We start from the raw sequence: 18,917 nt of genomic DNA, 5'->3' as shown, positions 1-18,917 counted from the left end.
CCTTCACCGCAGGTGATCTGCATGGTCACCACGAAGGACAGGCAGGAGGGCGTGATGGGAATCCATCTTGACATCTGTCCTCCCTCAGTGTTCCACTCTGCTCCCTCCCTAGGGGGCCCCGTTGGCAGCAGATAATTGCTCAGCTAGATGGTTTATTGAGACACAGTAAGTCTGTCAGTCCTGAGCTGATAAACAGTTGCTCAGCCAGGATTGTGCCATGGCCAACCATGGTGTGTCAGACCCCGAAGAATTACTGAGCTCATTGGCCTTGGCTGCCAGACTGATCAGACCCCAGGGGCTCCAGTGAGGCCCACTGAGGGAGAGGTCAGTGCAGCACCATCAATACCCTTCCTGGAGGCAGACTGCAGTGTCAAGGCTCCAAGATTTGTGGTAGCCCATAGGAGGGTCCAACAGACCCTGGACTGGGCTGGCCAGGGACTCCAAGCCAGGACTGCAAATGACCTTGTTCCCAAAGGGGCAAGAGGAAGGTGGGAACCAGCTCTTTCTTGTGGAGACTGCTGGTAGCTGCTGCTGCTCTTGCTGTGTGTGTGTGAATGTGTGTGTGTGTGTGTGTGTGTGTGTGTGTGTGTTGGACATCCATGTGTCCATTTCTCCTCCCACAGGAATAAGTGAGCATGGCAGGAAAATTTGCTTGGCCAAGGAGAGTATGGAGCCTAGCCTGTTCTTCAGAACCTTTGGGAGATAATCCAGATTTTTTTCTAGGCAGAAGAGGGAGACATACCTTTTCCTGTCACAGGCCAGGGAGAAATCAGGGCTGAGGGAGCACACTGCCAGGTGGAGGACTGGAACTTGCGTCTGGCGTGCTCAGCACGGCCCCATATCGCAGCCCAGGGTGGATCAGCCTCCTCTTGCTGGGCCACCCAGCCCCAGGTCTGAGGTCTGGGTAGAGTCTGCTCCAGGGCTGGGCACCCAGGTCACTGTGACCCCTCTGCCTTCTGCCAAGGTTCGGCCTGCTTATCTCCTAATGCTCCTCTTTATCGTTTCTCCTGCCCTGCTTCTTCCTTCCATCTGGGCACAAGGGTGTCTGCTCCTGTGGCTGAGATGGGGGTGGAGCATGCCCAGCCCAGCCGGCCTCCCTCTGAGCCACCCTCATGGGCCTGGATCTTCTTTGCTGCCACTGTGACTGCCCTGTAGGCTTCTTCTACCCAGGCATCCAGCAGTTCTCAGAGGCTCCTAAGATTTTTCAAGATCTCCCATCTGGTGTCACCTACATGATCTGTAACATGATTATCTGTCACCTGGGCAGGGATGAGGGTTCCAGAACTCATGCTTCTGGAGTTTTGCCTTCCCATGGAAAAGGTAATGGAGAGAGAGGCCTCCCTGGTGCCACCATCTCTCCTGGAGATGTGAGAAGTGGGGAGCAGCCTGTAGTTTAGAGGCTGGGTCTCTGTTCTGACAGTGATGGGGCTCAGCACAGTGGCCTGGGCTCCTGCCCAGAGAGGAGATGGGTAGCAGAAGCAGGTCCCTTCTACTCTCTGGGTCCTCTTCTAGGTAGCTGTGGCCACATGTTCTTCAGGCCGATAGGTGACTTTATCTCTGACATTTATGGGGTGTGTGACATGTGACTGGCCACCTCCAAGCGCCTGAATCACTGAACATTTGAGAAAATGGAGGTCCCAAAAGGCTCTGGGACATGTGTAAAGTCACAAACTTGGTGAAAGACAGAGCTGGGGCCTGAAAGAGGCCCTCACTGGGTCCCAGTGAAGTAAACAGGTGGGCAGATGGGCCCGTCTGTGACTTTGAGAGGAGAGGTGGGGAGAGGGGCCTGGAGGACAGTCCCCAGCTGGACCTCTGCGTGGCTCTTCCCTACAGGTGGCTGACCAGATGACACTACTGCAGAATTGCTGGAGTGAGCTGTTGGTGTTGGACCACATCTACCGCCAGGTCCAGTACGGCAAGGAGGACAGCATCCTGCTGGTCACCGGGCAGGAGGTGACTGAACTGTTCCAATTCCCGGTCCTGCATGACCCCAGACCTCTGCAGGCTGCCTCTGGGCACTCTGAATTCCAAATTCAGGGATACACACCAGCCAGACTTCTCTGTGTCCTGGGGCCTTTTTGAGGAGCCAGGGTGTGGGATCTCCTTGTAGGAGATTAACAGTGGGATTGGGTCTCCCCAAAATGACGCAGAGCCGGTCAGCAGGTGCTGAGGCGATGGGCAGCAGGTGACACGCTCACACGTGTGAGGGCATAGGATGAAGGGGTTCAGAGTACGGCCAAGGACCCCGGGGGTAGGAAGCATGAGAGATGAGGATGCCGCCATTGCTAGGGACTGGTGAGGATGCGAGCCCCTGTCGGCTCTCTAGCCTCATAAATGATGAGTGAGAGAGTGAACAAACAAATGGATAAACGAGAGGGTAGGCTAAAGGCTCAGAGTCAAAGTTTGGCCCCCTTTGAGCAGAAAATATAACATGACAGGGGTGGGAAGCCATGGAGAAGGCCTGGGAATTCCTGAACCCCCACAGGAGGGGCATTAAGGCTGCCAGTGGATGCGGGTGAAGGATCTCCAAAATGCTGGGTCTGGAGGCACCTTTAGAAAGGATGGCCCACAAATGGTGAGAGGAGGTGCAGGGAAAGGTGTGGAGACAGGTGTGTGACACGCAGGAGGGCACAGTGGGTATTGTGACGAAATGCAGACTCAGCCCCTACTCCCTGCCCCCGGCCCTCGGGACCTGTGTCCTCCTCGTGGCTTCTCAGCTCCCCTAGCTCAGGCTGCTGGAAGCAGAATGGGGATAGGCACTGGTTCCAGGGGCTGACTCTGGGATGTGAGTGAGGACGCACGGGCTACAGGAGCATCCTGAATGCACCCATGCACCTACGTTCGATTGTGCGACTCTAAACGTACAGAGACGTGTGGGTGTCCACAGCTTCCTGTCACTGTGTAAGCATGAGTACACAGAGAGGCGTGTCTGCATTGTTGTGAGTGACCGTTGAAGGGCAGGAGTGGGTGTAGGGACGCGGATGTAAGTGCCATAGCTCCAGCCAACAGCCTTACGAATATATCCACGCGAGTGTGTATAGGAGAGAGCGCGCTGAGTGTGGTGGACACACACATATGTGGTGACCATGCACAGCGTTTTCTGTGCTCAGGCAGAGCCACCCTCTGTCCCTGCCCCAGGAAGGGCACCCGTCACAGCCAGCTGTACAAGACAGGTCCCACTGCTTTGTAAATGAAGTGTCCTTCAGTTCCCTGGGTTCCCACTCCTGTGCCTGCCCCACTGCCTCTAAAGAAGAAGCCAGCGTCGGTGCCCAGCCGGAGCCCACAGGCAGAGCAAAGCTGCCAAACAGCTATCAGCATGGTGGGCCCGGGCTTCAGTGCTTCACCCAAGCCCCTGATCTGAGCCCTGGGCCCCTTCACCCAGTCCCTCCCTGACCCGCCCTCTGCTGGTGCAGGTGGAGTTGAGCACCGTGGCAGTGCAGGCTGGCTCCCTTCTTCACAGCCTGGTGCTGCGGGCACAGGAGTTAGTGCTGCAGCTGCATGCGCTGCAGTTGGACCGCCAGGAGTTCGTCTGCCTCAAGTTCCTCATCCTCTTCAGCCTCGGTGAGTGGCTTCTGGAGGCTCTGCACTGGGGGCCTGCTGTGCTCAGAGAGCCCCGGGGAGAAGGAGCCCCCTTCGGGAGTGGTACAAGGTCACAGGGTCAGGGCCTGGCTGCTCCCTGGGTAGGGGCTTAGATTCTCTCGGTGAAGTCCCAAGGGCTGAGATGTTGTCCAGCATTTGTCTTTCCTCCTCTGTGTACCTAGCACAGAGGTACTAGGTGCTATGTACTGTGCTAGGTACCGCTGCCTTGAGGACTCTCTTCCGTGGCTCCCATCCTGAGGTCCCTACTTTCCCTAACTCTGTGAACTAATGGGCCCCAGTTCTGACTCTAAACCCCTTCACATGTACATTCATTCATTCTACTGACATCTGCTGGACACCAGGCCAGGGGCGAGGAACAACATAGCAAACTGCTGCTCTCAGAGCCAGCTCCTGTCAGGGAGACAAGTGTCTTCTAAAGGGTGAAATGCATAGCAGCAAGACCCACTGAGGATGATGGGTGCCTCAGGGAACCTGAGTCCTGAGGCAGAAAGCCCGGGAGAGTCTTAGTGGATGAGTTGGGTGGAAGGCTTTTCAGCAGGGAAGCAGCCATGGAACCAAGGCTGGACAGATTGGAGACCTGTCTTTGTGGCAGTCTGCAATGACGCCTTCTGGGGAGTAGGATGTGTTTGGAAGCAGAGGGGAGAAAGGAGCTTGTACGTAAGCACAGTGCTCAGGCAGAGCTGGGATACTTACTATGACCATGTGACTAGGGACCAGGGGCTGGGACTCTCAGCCTGGGCAGGGTTCTACAGAGTGTTAGAAAATGACTATCATGCCGGGCGGTGGTGGCGCACGCCTTTAATCCCAGCACTCGGGAGGCAGAGGCAGGCGGATCTCTGTAAGTTTGAGGCTGGGCTGGACCAATAGCTTCCAAAACAATATAGAGAAACCCTGTCTCATAAAACAAACAAACAAAAAAGGAAATGACTATCATGAATTTGCCATCTTGGAGTGTAGCAGAACCTTAGGAGCCCTGGCCAGGCTCCAGAGGGTTCTGGGGGAGGGGAGTTGCTGGGCAGAGAGGAGTTGTCAGCACCAATCAGATCTTCATGCATAGTGCTCCCTTCATCCACGCATAGTGCTCCCTCATCCACGCATAGTGCTCCCTCATCCACGCATAGTGCTCCCTTCATCCACGCATAGTGCTCCCTCATCCACGCATAGTGCTCCCTTCATCCACGCATAGTGCTCCCTTAAGAGGGACCTGCAGCCCCCTTTCCCGTACAACCGAAGGTACTAGGTCCAGTGTGACTTTGGCCTCCCTTGAGGTAAGTTCAGGCTCTTCTTTGCAGTCCAGTAAGCTTAGTGGTGTCTTGGCTTGGGAGGGCTCAGACCTCCTCCATAAGCTAACTTTATCTCTAGTAACAGTGGGGAGGGGGGGAAGGGGCTGTGTAAGTGCATGGCTGTCTGGATTCTAATTCTAGCCTCTGGCTTTGTGCAATTGAACAAGTCACTCACTCCCTGAGCCTCTGTTTCCCCATGTGTGAAATAAGTGTCCTCGACATACTGCAAGGATATGTTGAGACAATTCTACCACAGTCTTGGCCCTTGCAAGTGCGTGCTGATGGTTTTATTAACCATCCTTATTAAGTCCATAAACAAATGAGCCAGGGAGCAAAGTGAACGAACAAACCAGACTACAGGCTCGGTCTTCAATACATGCTTTGTGTCTGGCTCTGGGCTTTATTGTCTGTGGGTACCGCGACTCAAGTCGGGCCATGGTGGCTGAGTTATCAGTTTAGTGGGTCTGAGACTGGGTGAGGTTAGGGGTATCAGAGGCACAGGAGGCAAGGACCCTAGGACCCCAACTTACTGGAGCCTAGAACGAGGGAACGGTGGCACACTGGGCCACAGAGTCCTTGGAAAGAGACTCCATGCTGGAGAGGAGGCCAGCAGTCCAGTATGATCAGAGTCAGCGCAACTCTACTTGGTCCGGATGCAGGATGAGGTGGATGCATGCGAGCTGGACCCCGCAGTGTGCACAGGAGCGCTCTGGTGAGGCAAACAGAAGGAACGCCCACTGGAAGTCGTGGGGGGTAGGGGAGGGGCTGTAAGTTGGATAGGGGCTGAACTGTGCGTGGCGGTGGTTATTGGGTACCTTGAACCTTCCTTCCTCTGGGATGGCTCCCTCTCTGGGAGTTACACAACCGCCTCACATTGCACATAACTATATAAGGCCCTTCCAGCAGCAGCCCGGGTCAGATGGCCGGCAAATAGCCCCGAGCCTCACAGTGGGCAACACCTGTATCTGGGTGATGATGTGTGACCCTCATCAGAGCTGAGCTTTCAGGAAGACTGGGACTCAAGGCGTCTCGTCCACAGACTGCCTGTGGCACCCTCAGCATCCCTGCTCTGGGTTGGGCAGCCTCAACCCCAGGCGGTGATTGTCACCCACTCACCCACCCATGGCCCCCTCTACATGCCTCCTTCTCGCCTGTCTCTGCAGAAGGGTGCCATTTGGCGTCTAAATAGCATCTCGGGCAGCTCAGAGGCAGGTAAGGAGGCTTAATTAAAATTAGTGCCTCTCTTCTGGCAATCGCAGTGTTTATGAAGATGGGCCCGGCCGGCATTGTTCCGCCGAGGACTTAATCGAAGCTTAATGGATTGACCTAACATTCGATTTCCTGATTCCCATTGAGGCGCACGACAGCATTCCCTTAAGCGTTTGCAATTTACCCACTGCTCCAAGCCAACAAAAGACGGACTGAATAGCGGTGCCACTCGAGGGACCATTGTGCGCGGGGGCGCCTGCCTGAGTCACCGCTATTGGGACAACATTCTTTATGCCTCGCTGGAATGAAAGGATTATTCAAATATTCAATTAAACCGTGAAAAGGGGGCTTTTCTGAGATCCTGGGGGCCCCCAGCTCACGGAGCTGGCGGCTGCTCTCAGGGTGGAGTGCCATCTCCCACCCACCTCCGCCTCCAGGGGTGTGGGCTGCAGGCTCAATCCCAGGCTGGAACTCCGTGAGGATCCCTGTCCTGACCTGCCCCATCCTATACAAGACAGGGAACTGAGGGTCAGAGGGGGCCTCTGGCTGCAGAGCTGGGGTGTCAGCCCCTGACATGGAAGGGGAGAGTCTCCGGGTTGTGGGACTGCTGTTCCTGGGTCTGTGTGACGTGACTATATGCCATCTCCCCACAACTAGCTTGGGTCTGGGGACAGGGGCAAGTGATCTCCAGGCAGGGGAGAAGTCAGGTCTAAAGTCAGACCTAGGACCCAGGATGGTGTGTTTAGGCAAACCCTGTGGTTTGGAGAGAACCTGGTTCAGTGCCCCAGAGTCTGGAGGAAGCCTTTCCCATCCCCTCCCTGCCCTGAAGCTCCTGGAATCAGACAGGCTTGGGTCTGAATCCTGCCCTGCTGCACATGGGTAGTCTAGACACACTCTGATGTACTTCCTGTGGATAAGACGTTTGAGGGGATGAACAGGGCTGGTACTAGGTATCTGGGTGCCTACAAAAGTGATCCCAGCTCTGGACTATAGCCTCTGTGTGTGCTGTCCATCTATAGCTGCTTTCATCCTTGGCCTCATGGAGGTCTTCATTTGGGGGAGCTGAGAGGCCTTCCGGGAGAGGGGCTGTCCCTGAAAGCTGTCCTTGCCTGGCACCCTCCCACTTCTACTCCACTGTCATCCCGAGTCCCTGGTGCTTGTTGCTGAGAACAGTAAATCCTGGTAAAGCCAAGGAAGGCTCAGCCCCAGTGTCCCCAACCCTTCTACCCCACCATCTGAGCAACATCCTGGTCCGTCCCCCTCCACCTGGCTCTTTCCTCTGGACACCTTTGCTGGGTAGCCTTGAGACAGATCCCATCTTTCGCCTAGTATGAATGTCAGACTAGCTCAGGGACGGTATGGCGATGATGGTGGATGGAACAGAGCTGGGATTGCCATGGGGGAAAGATTGGGGCAAGGACAGATGGGATCAGTAGGCATCTCTTGCTTCCAGACAAAACTTGATAGATTCACTTCCTCTGGTCACCTTGAACTGCACTGAAGCTGGCCAGGTTAGGGAGCTGGGTTGCTATGCACAGCTTAGGTAGGTTTCACTGTACATGGACGCTGAAGCAGGAAGGACTGGGCTTAGATCTGGGTATATCTTTCCAAAGGGAGCTTTTTCCTGAAGTGCATAACGATGTCTCATGAACTGGTGGCTATCCCAGGGAGGGGAGGGTGATGGGAGCCAGGGTGGGGGCCAGCAGCTGCCAAATCCGGCCGTACATCTCAGGCGCAGCTCGGGTTTCCCTAAATCCATCTTTGAACAACACAGGCCCCAGGGGGTGCGCTGGGGGTGGCAAGGATCAGGGTTGCCAGGCACCTCAGCTTTCCTGGCGCAGTGGGTGTTAAGAGGGATTAGAGGGCCAGGAGCGCATGCTGGCCCAACTCCCCACAGTAAAAAAGACTGGGGTGCGCCGGGGAGCAAAGCAGATGAGTGCCCATCTTCCACCCCTGGGAGCCACAGCTCAGGGAGGCCAGGATAGGCTCGGAGGGTTGGGGCTGATGTTAGACATCTAGATAGGGCGTGAGCTAATAGGGGCTGGGAGCTGATAAGGAAAGGGCCCAGACACTCCATTTCCAGCCCCTTCTCTGAGGAAGGAGACCTTTATGTAGAATAGACAGGCACTCTTCCACAGGGCTCCTAACCAACTCCAAAGACCTCCTTTGTGTCTAGCCCAGGACTAAGGATGCACAGGTCACACTCCAGCCCCTGCCACCTGCTCCTCTCCCTGTCACAGCGAGCTGGCCCTCCTCGTCTAACTACAGCTCCACGGTCACCATTGTTCTCACACAGCATGTCTGTGTGGTGACAGCTAGTGAGCCAGCCTGCCTGCCTCCCACTCTTTCCATTTTTGATAGCATGGAGGAGAGAACCAGGGCCTACGTGTGACAGGCTACCCTACGCCACACTTCAGCACCATTTTAAGTTTATGTGAATGGCTCCGCCTCTCGCTTCCCATTGTAACCCACCTTTCAACATGGCTCTGTGTGCTCTGGGTCTGTGTGTTCCACAGCCCCCACCCCCATGCACGCAGCCACCCAGGCCCCTCTTCCCCACCATGAACAGCGCTTCAGAGAGGCTGACCCCAGAACCCTAGGACTGAATTTCTGGAGCCTCTTTTCAGGGCATGTCCAGAGTAGCCATGGGATTGATGCCCAAGACAGGTCCTTTTGACAGTGATGTTGATGGTGATGCCCGGGGGAAGGGGATAGCCACAGGAAGGGCTTGACATGTTTCCCCAGAGTCAGTACCTTACGTCTCTGGAGGGACCAGCTCATCTCATCTTACAGATGAGAACATGGAGAGGTGTAACCCACACCTAGCAACGCACCTGCTGTGTTGCTGATAATTTTGGTGACTGTCAAGTATCCATGGTGACAGCAGCAGAGATGATTGGGCGAGTGATATGGTTTAATGGTTGATGATGGTGGTGATCATACTGGTGATAAAGCAGGGATTTTTCTAGGCGTGGTGACACATGCCTTTAATCCACTGGGGAGGCAGGGAAAAGTAGATGGGTCTCTGTGAGTTCAAGGCCAGCCTGGTCTACACAGTGAGTAGTGAAGGAGATACAGTGTGACCCTGTCTCAAAAACAAAGAGAAGGAGAAAAAAAACAAGGAAAGCACAGGGACAAGCTTGGGGAGACTAACCAAAACGACGCCAGTGGTGGTGTGGCAGCCCCAGGGTGGAGACGGGGAGGCTGCCGTTGAGAGGCTCACGGCAGTCTCTGTACCCATAGGCTTGGTGTCCCCTGGGAGTGTGGTGTTGGTAATGCTGCTGGCAGTGTCAGCCCGGCTTTAATGGTGGCACAGTGACTGGAGGGTGACGGACTGCTCCCGTTGCAGATGTGAAATTCCTGAACAACCACAGCCTGGTGAAGGACGCCCAGGAGAAAGCCAACGCTGCCCTGCTGGATTACACCTTGTGCCACTACCCGCACTGCGGGGACAAATTCCAGCAGCTGCTGTTGTGCCTGGTGGAGGTGAGGGCACTGAGCATGCAGGCCAAGGAGTACCTGTACCACAAGCACTTGGGCAACGAGATGCCTCGCAACAACCTCCTCATCGAGATGCTGCAGGCCAAGCAGACTTGAGCCTGCCCACCTGGCAGCAGGCAGTGGGTGGGGATGCCACCGCCTCCAAATGACTCGTTGCATTAGGTGATCCAGGAGTCCTGTCCCTAGGCCCCTGCCCCTGAGTTCTGGAGCCGTGTGTTTGGGATGGCGGGCAAACATGGATAGGGACTGCCTGGGGCAGGCGGCCTTCACCAGCCACTGGCACATGCCTGCCACTTAGGGTGCCCCAAGGAAGTGGCTTCTAACCACACCTTCCTCCATCCGCTCCCCAGATTCTTTCCTGGCATCCGAGGTACAGGTCTCAGGCGGAGGTTTGGGATTCCCTGGTGGTCCTGGATGTCCCTTGGGTCAGAGGTCATCCTTTCCCTACCTCCTGTAACCGGAGGCAGGGTAAGGTCTACAGGCATCAATGAAGTCAGAGGAGGGTCTCCAGACTCCCCTGAAGAAGGGAAGTTCAATGTTGTAACCTGAGTTTGCTAAATTGGGTAGGGCCTTCCCTAGAGGATACCAGGAGACTGGGTCAGGCAAAAAGACCCCTCTCCAGCTCTCCACCTGTCTAATTCTGATTCATTGCCTGAAAAAAGACTTGGTTGTAATCATCCTCGTAGCCACCCAGGGAGGCAGAGTCTGGTGTAGTTAACATTCACACCCGGGCCTGCTCACTACCAGTGGCTGGGCTGGTACTTATTTGCAAGGTCACCAGGACGCTTTTCCTCTCCCTAGAGAGTCCTTGGAAGGTGTGTGAGAGAAAGAGCAGGAGATAGATTGAGGACTGGGATGTGGGGATTAGCCCTGAAGTTTTTTCTCCTGGTATCTCATTCTGAGAGTCAGGGTGGCACCAGCCCATCCTTATGTAGCCCACCTCACGCCAGAGAAGAGCTGTTGCTTACCCTCTGCCCGCTCCACTGGAGTCCCTGCAGGTGGGGATTTGGGGACCTAGGAGGACTCAGGAGTCTTTAGATGGGGACAGTGCTAAGGAGTCTCTCTCGACTCCATCCCTTTGGGTCCTTTGACACAACTCTTGAAGCTGGCCTAAGTTCCCTGACCTCTGCTTTGCCTCCTAAAAATCTCTTTGCAGGGCCAGGCACGGGGGGGGAGACCTAAGCCATCGCCTGTTCCAGACTGGGCAGCCATTGTCCTTCCGGCTTTCATGTCAGATTTACAGCTTATGCTAGCCTGCCCAGCTGGACAAGGTTGCCTCCTGCCTTCCACCACCCTGCCTCAGACCCCACCTCTGCCCCTGAAATGCGTGCCCCTGCCAAGGCCAAGACCAACTGTCCCAAAACAAGAAGTGCCCTTACAAGCCCCTGCACCCCTGCAGCCCTGAAATAAATTTTGCAATTAGTTTCCAGTAGCATTTGTGAATTTGCATTCTGAAGCAAGGTGTAGTCCCTGGGGTAGGTTCTGGGGGGTTGCGATGTTTGCCTACCATCAAAACTGTGTTTAGCTCAAACCTCTGGAGAAGGGAGATGTCAAAATGGCCCAGAAGGTAAAGGTGCTTGGCAGGCCAAGTGACCTGAGTTCAGTCTCGAGATTCCATATGGACAAGAAGATAACTGACTCTTATAAGCTGTCCTCTGACCTGAGTGCATGTATGTTAACATCACACACACACACACACACACACACACACACACACACACACACACTTAATACTTGCATGAGATCAAGCCAGTCAGCAGTCCTGCATAGATGGGGCGGGAACTCATGAACCCTCCACTTCTGTCTAAGGAGCTGTCGGCTGGCAATGGTTTCTGGGGGAAGGAGAGTCGGATTTCTTCAGGGATGTGAGCCCTGGGAGGTTACCCGTACTCCAGTGATCTAGGGGAGGGCCCTACATCCGTGCACACACAGGCATCATTAAGTGGACTCAGTGGGCTATGAAAATTAGGGAAGACAAAGCCGGGAGGGGAACGGGGAGGGAGTCCTGGGAGGGGTCAGTGGGAGGTACTGAAGCGTTGAAAATAATTTTTAAGAATGAGGTGGAAGGTAGGTTGGAGAGTGTAGAGACAGCAGGCACTACTGGCGTTTGGGTCCCTCCCTGCACCTAGGACCCCAGAGTACACATGGCTTGGAAAATTCTGTGACGCTCTGGGATCTCAACTCATCTTCCCCAGCCATGCCGGTTCTGCCCCCATACTGAAGAACACCTGGAGAATGCCCTCCCTCAGCTCCCTGTCCTTGCAGTAGCTCCAACAGGGGTGTAATTCAGGAGGAGAGCTCTTCTGCAACAGTGTGGAGAAGCCGGTTCCCTCCCGGGTCTCCCTTTCTTCTCTGTCCTGTCCCCACCCTTGCCAACGAGTCCTCACCCTCCCATCCCACTAGGTGGCAGCAGTGAGCCTGGCCAACACCCGAGTCTGTTGCTCCAGCACCTCGGGCCCTGTCTCTTCAAAGCCGCTTCTGTGGGCTTCCCCACACCCACACAGCTAAGGGGGGGGGCAGACATCGCGCACACCTCCACCTTCGCGCCACTTTAACCAACCTGATCGATCTAGGGCCACACGTGGCCCACCCAGGGTCTCTAAACAACTGGAGTGAGGGGGCAGGTACTGCGTTCCTCTCTGCTTTGTGTCTGCCCAGGGCAATGCCCGGGCTTAAAGAAGACTTAACAAGAGCAACGGAGTGAGATCCCGTGCGTAACTGAACCAGAGAGAAGGAAGTCTTCGGTTTGACTCGCACAAGAAAGCATCATGACTGAGGGGCGATTCAAACTGGGTTTTGAGGGATGCCTAGGAATTGACCAGTTTCGTAGAAACGGGCGGTCCAGGCAGAAAGAACAGTGATTCAATAAAGGGAAGAGGGGTTGCTGGCTGGAGCATACAGGGTTGTGGGGGGAGGAGATGTGCAGGATGAAGGGCTGGAGAAAGCCTCAGTCCTGTCCTCTGGTCACCAAACCTTCACAGGGGCCTCCGTGAGGGCGTGGAAATGCAGATGGTTCCGTGGGGGCGTGGAAATGCAGATGGTTCCGTGAGGGCGTGGAAATGCAGATGGTTCCGTGGCGCCTCGGGCCCAGTCCCCTTCACACCCCTCCCCTGGCCCTCAGCCACAGGCAGTTCTGCCGGACTGAGCATGCCTTCCGCTGATGCTCAGCGAGGCCAGCATTCCAGGAAAAGTGGCCGCTAGCCCAGCCTCTCGCCCTCCTGGCTTCTGCCTGCCTTCTCAGTGAAGGGCGGGAATCTGTGTCTTCTTGCTTGTGAATCACTGGACTCCCACACAGAGCCTTCAATGCCTTGAACACAGCCTCCTCTGCCTCTACAGCCCTGCGTGTCTCTGGTGGTAGCTAACATCTCCTGGGCGTGTCTGCAGCGTGGTGTCATGCCCAAAACTAGCACAGGACTGTGTCACAGGTCTTCGAGAGCCTGTTGTTCCCCGTTCTGCAAAGGACAGCCGGGGGCTCAAGATCTTACACATCCCAGGTCCCCAGAAAGAAATGTCTCAACACCTGGGCTGTCGTGTTTGAGATAATGTTCCCCAGAAGTTGCGTCCCACGGGCAACCCATGTAGGGTTCAGAGAGGAAGCCACCCAAACCCCTGGTATTATCTGTGCTCACTGGCTCTTGAGGGTCCCTCACTTAAGCCGTGCACCCCCAACACAGCTCTGAAGCCTCAGGGAGCCAGGCTGGAAGGTGTCGGCAGCCTTGAAAAGGCCCAGTCTGGGCCCTTTGTTTCCTGACCCCTGTCTAATCAGACCTGATGCTGAGCCCAACACATCTCTGCTTCCCCTGGCCCCGAAGCCCGTCCATCCCTCAAAGAGATGAGCACCTGGCCTCAAAGTGGGGAGGGCCCTGGCCTGCTTCCTTATGGACTTCCAGACAGGCCCCTCCTCAGCAACGCTGCCATTCACCCACCCCAAGGGGATCCCCGCTGCACTTTAGGATGAAGGTAGCCTCCAAACAAAGTGAGGAAATGCAGGCCTAGGTCAGGGACAATGCAGAGGCTGGGCAGAGGAGATGACCCAGGGGCTGAAGCCCTCACCACACACCCTGATGACTTGGGCCTGCAGGGCGGAGAACAGACTCAGGGAAGCTGTCCCCTGACCTCCACACACACACACCCAGGCACATTCATACACTAGGTAAATGTTTTGTAAAGTGCTGACTAGAACTACCAACCTCGGTGACGGGGCAGATCCCAAAGCCAGACTGGCGGCTTCCCTGGCCTCCCGTCCTCACAGACAGCCCCGTACCTCTACCCCTCCCGAGCCAGGGCGACCCCCAGGTGGCACAGGCAGAAAGCACGGGTAAGAAGCAGTTAGTGGCGGGCGTTGGTGGGGCAGCCTTTAATCCCAGCACTCGGGAGGCAGAGGCAGGCGGATCTCTGTGAGTTCGAGGCCAGCCTGGTCTACAGAGCGAGTGCCAGGACAGCCTCCAAAACAATACAGAGAAACCCTGTCTCGAAAAGCCAAAAAAAAAAAAAAAAAGAAAGAAAGAAAGAAAGAAAGAAAGAAAAAAAAAAAGAAGCAGTTAGTTTATGACCAGGCACTGCAGAGGGCATCTGGGAAACGGAAGAACCAAGACAGACAGAGGGACTGGCCGGCCTGAACCGAAGCCTCCTCTCTCACTTGGGGCTGCCAGCTGTGCGCTTCAGTTTGGGGTTCCAGGGATGAGCCGAGGTCCTCTGGCCGTTGGCTCATGGAAGTCCTACACATGCCCGTTAGACCCCTGTGAGGAAAGTGACCCTTAGGGCTGGCTGGGCTGGCAGGGCCGGCCAAGGTAAGTCTGAGAACAGAGGCTTGCGGGAGACCCTGCTATCCCGGCCTGCCTCTCACGTCTCCCTGAGACTCAGTTTCCCCACCGTCAGAACACCCGTACGCTGCCAGCGTCCCAGATCTTTCGGAAAGGACGCACAGCCAGCAGCCCCCCCTCCCGCTCCCCCCCCCCCGCCCTCCCCACTTTCCAGCCTGAGTGCATGAGTGGGAGGAGCCGGGAGAGAAGCGGGGATCATCGGACTAGGGTTGGGGTCCGGGGGGTGGAAGCGGTTCCGTTGCTACGCGCAGCCCTAGCAACGCACCCATTCAGCAGAGACAAAGGCTCTGTCATTTGAGTACAGAGGCGCTGCAGTGGCTCTTGTTCTCGCAGACGGCTGTGCTCGTGGGTGGGGGCGGGGCGGAGGGGGGCTGGGCCCATAGGGTGCGGGGGGGGGGGGGCTGCCCGCTCTGGCCCTGTGCCCCACAATTGGCCTGCAGGGGGCGCCCCGGCCCCTTTTAGCAGACTAGAAACTGACCGTCCAAGGCAGCCTCAAGCCTCGGTCTGTGACCACACCCCTGTGACTAGCCCCGTCTGTGCAGATGAGCCGGCTGCACCACTGGCTGCCTATTTGCGGCTCCCTTGGACGCCTTGGCCTCCTCCCTTGGCTGCTAGACCAGAGCCAGAGGGGGCCCGGGGTTGGGCACTAAGTTAGCCCCAGCAAGAGTTCTGAAAGCAGGCCTCTCTTCCAGTCCTGGGTACAGTGTTTGAAGCTAGGCAGTGTTGGTTTAAGACTGTGGGAACTCGGGGTCAATGAGGTTGACTGCGGCTGGTGGTCTCCACCGTCCGCTAGGGTGAGCCCCACCCTAAGACCTGGGTAGGGCCCGAGGAGTCTCCAGCCTGATACAGCTGTCCACGGGCCCCCTGCCACGTCTCATTGGCCACTGGGTTGGAAAAAGCACTTGCCCTGGGGTGTGGAATGGCTTTTAAGGAGCCCTTCATTAAGGACCCAAGGGCTCAGGGTGGTGGCTGGAGGCGGGGCTAGGGATCAGGAACCGGGAGACAGGCAGGCTGCTTGGGCATGGCCTCTCGGCCTAGCACCAGCTCTAGGAAGGGTCCCACCCACTTAGTCTCTCCAGGGAGGTCCCGTATGGTTGTTTCAAATCACTTTCATCTTGGACAGTTCCGCCGAGGGGTGGGAGTGGGGTCTACCCACGAAGAGCAGTCCCTGAGGCCCTGAATGCTGTCAGTTCCCCTGGGTGCGCCCTTGCCCCCCCCCAAAGGTCTTGGTGTTGAGGTTTGCCAACCTGCAGGCTCTAACTTTCCAGTGCTGAGGACAAGGTCCCGGGGGCCATCTACCCTGGCCTAACATTTGGTGTGTTCCCAACCCTGCTCATCACACCAGCTGGTCCCTTTTCTCGCCTCGCCGTTCTACTCTGTAACGGAAGAGAAGGCTGTGGGCACCCTGAGTTGATGAATTCTGCACAGGCTAGGACAGGAAATGTGTTCTCCCTCATTGGGCCCCCATTATCAGATACCCCCAAAATCCACTCAGAACTTTACTCTCAGATTAGTGGTGTCAGGGGCCCAGGCCCACTTCCCTGCTAGGAACCCTGGGGATAGGAAGTAAGCCCTACCTCTGGTTGGACACCCAGAGTCTCTGGTGGTAGTATTGGGAGTGACAAGCCATTTCCAAGCTGTTCCTCAAGGCCCAATATTAGAGAGTTTCTGAGGCCTCGGTTTCTTTGTCTTTCAAGTGGGCTTATAGAATCTGCCATTGCTCTCCTAGCTGTGGTGGCTTGATGGAGAAATCAAGGCACCAGACAGCGCTAGGCAAGGGGGTGGAGAAATCCTACCTCTAAGAGCGGCAGATCTTCTCAGAGGGTCCCAGGATGTGGGGTTCTCTTGGGCCATGGCCCAGGGACCTGAAGCCTGAGGGTCAGTAGGACCAGCGAGTGGCCCCGCCCATCTGACCCCAGGGCCCCTCCCCTTTCCCGGGCCAAGGGTACCTGCTCTGCCCTGAGCATGGCGGCTGCCTTCTTCTCTGTCATCCTCCGTGATGCATTCTGTACCTGCAGGGTGGCACAGGTCAGGTCTGGGGTGTTTCCTGGAGCCCTGCAGATGGGTCCTTGCCTGTATGGTGACGCGGGCTACAGGGACCCCAGTCCACCCTCCCTCAGTTTCTTTCCCACCGCTCACCTCCCTAGTGTTAGCAACATGGGCAGGGAGGACGTCCGGGCCCTGGGGCAGACCTAAGGCCCTAAGGAGCCCCATCCGCTCCTGGCCTGGCCTCCCACCTTGCATCCAGAGACACCGAGGGACAGTGAGAGGCAGGGAGGGATCAGAGCCTCCCTTGCCCTCCCTCTAACCCTTTGGTCTTCAGTCTATTCTCTCCCATCGCCGCACTCACAAGAGTGGGCAAGGAACCTTCCAGAAGATCCAAAGCCTAGGGTCTTGCCCCGTGCCTCTGCAGAGGCCTGGTCTCTCGCCTCCTTTGGGGCTGAGTGTGAAGAGTTTGGCATTCAGGGCAAGGGCAGAACTTGCCCCCCATGTTTGGTCTCATCTGCCCCACTTACTGAACAGAGAGCCCCCAAGACAATGTGGTCCAATGGGTGAGACTTGGAGCCCAGGACTTACTCGGGGACCATGGGACGAAATGTTCAAGCCTGAGGTCAAGACCAGAGAACATTGAATTCCTAGTCTCCCAGCCCTCAGGTCCCTGGTTCCCAGGCACAACTGAGTTGACACCACCCCCTTTTAGCCCCTAGGACAGATCGCTAACCCCCAGAGCCAGCCTGTCCCTTCTGCAGTCCCTGCAGTCCTTTCCCGGGCTTTTCCTTTTCATATTCCTCCCCAGCAAACAAAAGCATCTTTCTGAACTACCTAACGTAACCCGACGCCTGCATCATGCCCAGTATCATCTGTAGCTCCCACCGCCCACAATAAAATTGGGGTTCTCTCTAGCCCCTCATAGTCCGGAGCTGTGTGGTCCCCATGCTCCCTCCTGCCTCCTCTCTCAGCAGCCCCCCCCCCCCGTGTTGCCCATTCCTCTGGGTCCCACAATGACCTGCTCTGCACATAGGGCTCACACCTTAGCTGAGAATCAGTCTTTCCCCATAAGTGGTACCTCTGTTCCCACACTGCTTTGGTTGTCTTTTGGTCTTTCAGCCCTGGCGGTACCACAGTGTGGGTGAGTAGTGCAAGATGGGCACTTTGGTCCCATACCCTACATTCTCTGGGGTGTGAGCCAGCCTGGGGATGGGGAGGATCCGTGAAGTGTGAATGAATGAATGAATGAATGAATGAATGGAGAGTCCCATTCATAGGGCCTTGGTGTGCATCAGGTCTTGCGTCCAGCCCTTTGTAAAGGTTGTCTCAGCTGGACCACCAGAAGGTTCCTTGAGGTGTGGAGGACTTCAGTCCCCGTTAGACAGGTCCACCAGGGTAGATGTAAGCAGAAATGAGGCGTTGCTCTCCTGCCACGGAACTAGACATCGTGGGTCAGAAGGAAACAAAATCACCTCTGAAGCACAAATGAGGCTGTGCCCCTGCTGGCCTCTGGACCTCTTCACCGTCCCGCCAAGTGTATGGCCAAGACAGAAGGGCGAGGCTGTAGGCGTGGTGAAGAGACAGAGGGGCAGGGGTGTGACAGGAAGGGGAGGGGACAACGGAAGCCAGGCCTGGGGAACCCACAAGGCACCGGAAAACACAGCCTGGGATGAGCCAGGGATCTCTCTTGCAGTACCTACAGGAACCAGGGACAGAGGCAGAGAAGGAGCCACATACTGGGAGAGGAGAGGGTTTAGAGAGTGGAGACAAGCCTAGGGGCAATGCCAGAAAGAATACCAACAGAGGGAAGGGGAGATGAAAACATTGACAGCCTGAGAGACAGAAAGAACCAGAGAAAGTTCAGAAACAAAAGAAGCCACAGGTCAGGCAGAAGGGAAAGGGAGAGGGAGGGAGGGAGGGAGGGAGGGGCTGATGGGGGTCCAGGGTGTCCCCTGGCTGCACCTCTGACCTGAGTCCCTCTCCTGGCAGGGCTGGAGAGCAATCTCAGTCATGAAGGGCAGTGACAGCAAGCTGGAGCAATCACCATGACAACGAGCTTCTGTCACCTGTGTATCCTGTGTTGAGCTAGAGGAAGCCTCCCAGGGTCACCCAGTCATGTGGGACTGAGCTGGGATAGAACCTCTGAGTGACGGGGACCCAAGCTGTGTCAGCAAAGGGGACACAAAACCAGAGCTCTGCGTTTAGACCAACAGGCTCTTAGGGACCATGGTTACTCTGTCATCGCTGGGGTCTGCCTTGGTGAGGCCCTCTTCTCGAGAAGCAAACCCCGCCCTCTGGGGTGCACATGTTTGTGTGTGTGTGTACATGTGTTTCTGCAGGCGTGTGAGCACTTGTATATGTGTGCATGTGTTTCTGCAGGTGTGTGAGCACTTGTATATGTGTGCATGTGTTTCTGCAGGTGTGTGAGCACGTGTATATGTGTGCATGTTTTTCTGCAGGTGTGTGAGCAGGTGCGTATGTGTGCATGTGTTTCTGCAGGCGTGTGAGCACG

At 56.1% G+C, this 18,917-nt stretch overlaps 1 protein-coding gene across 1 annotated transcript in view; it reads left to right on the top strand.

Moving 5' to 3' along the window:
- Nucleotides 1–10,761, top strand: part of Nr5a1 (nuclear receptor subfamily 5 group A member 1) — a 19,621-nt gene extending 8,860 nt beyond the window's left edge. Inside the window, 3 exon segments of the mRNA XM_040735698.1 lie at nucleotides 1,834–1,953; nucleotides 3,414–3,561; nucleotides 9,442–10,761. Coding sequence (XP_040591632.1) covers nucleotides 1,834–1,953; nucleotides 3,414–3,561; nucleotides 9,442–9,689 — 516 coding nt within the window. The 3' untranslated portion in view covers nucleotides 9,690–10,761.
- Nucleotides 10,762–18,917: the final 8,156 nt, after the last annotated feature.

The sequence above is a fragment of the Mesocricetus auratus genome, unplaced genomic scaffold (genome assembly GCF_017639785.1).
Source record: "Mesocricetus auratus isolate SY011 unplaced genomic scaffold, BCM_Maur_2.0 Super-Scaffold_100047, whole genome shotgun sequence".
NCBI classification, from domain to species: domain Eukaryota; kingdom Metazoa; phylum Chordata; class Mammalia; order Rodentia; family Cricetidae; genus Mesocricetus; species Mesocricetus auratus.
This window is presented reverse-complemented; position numbering and strand designations above follow the sequence as displayed.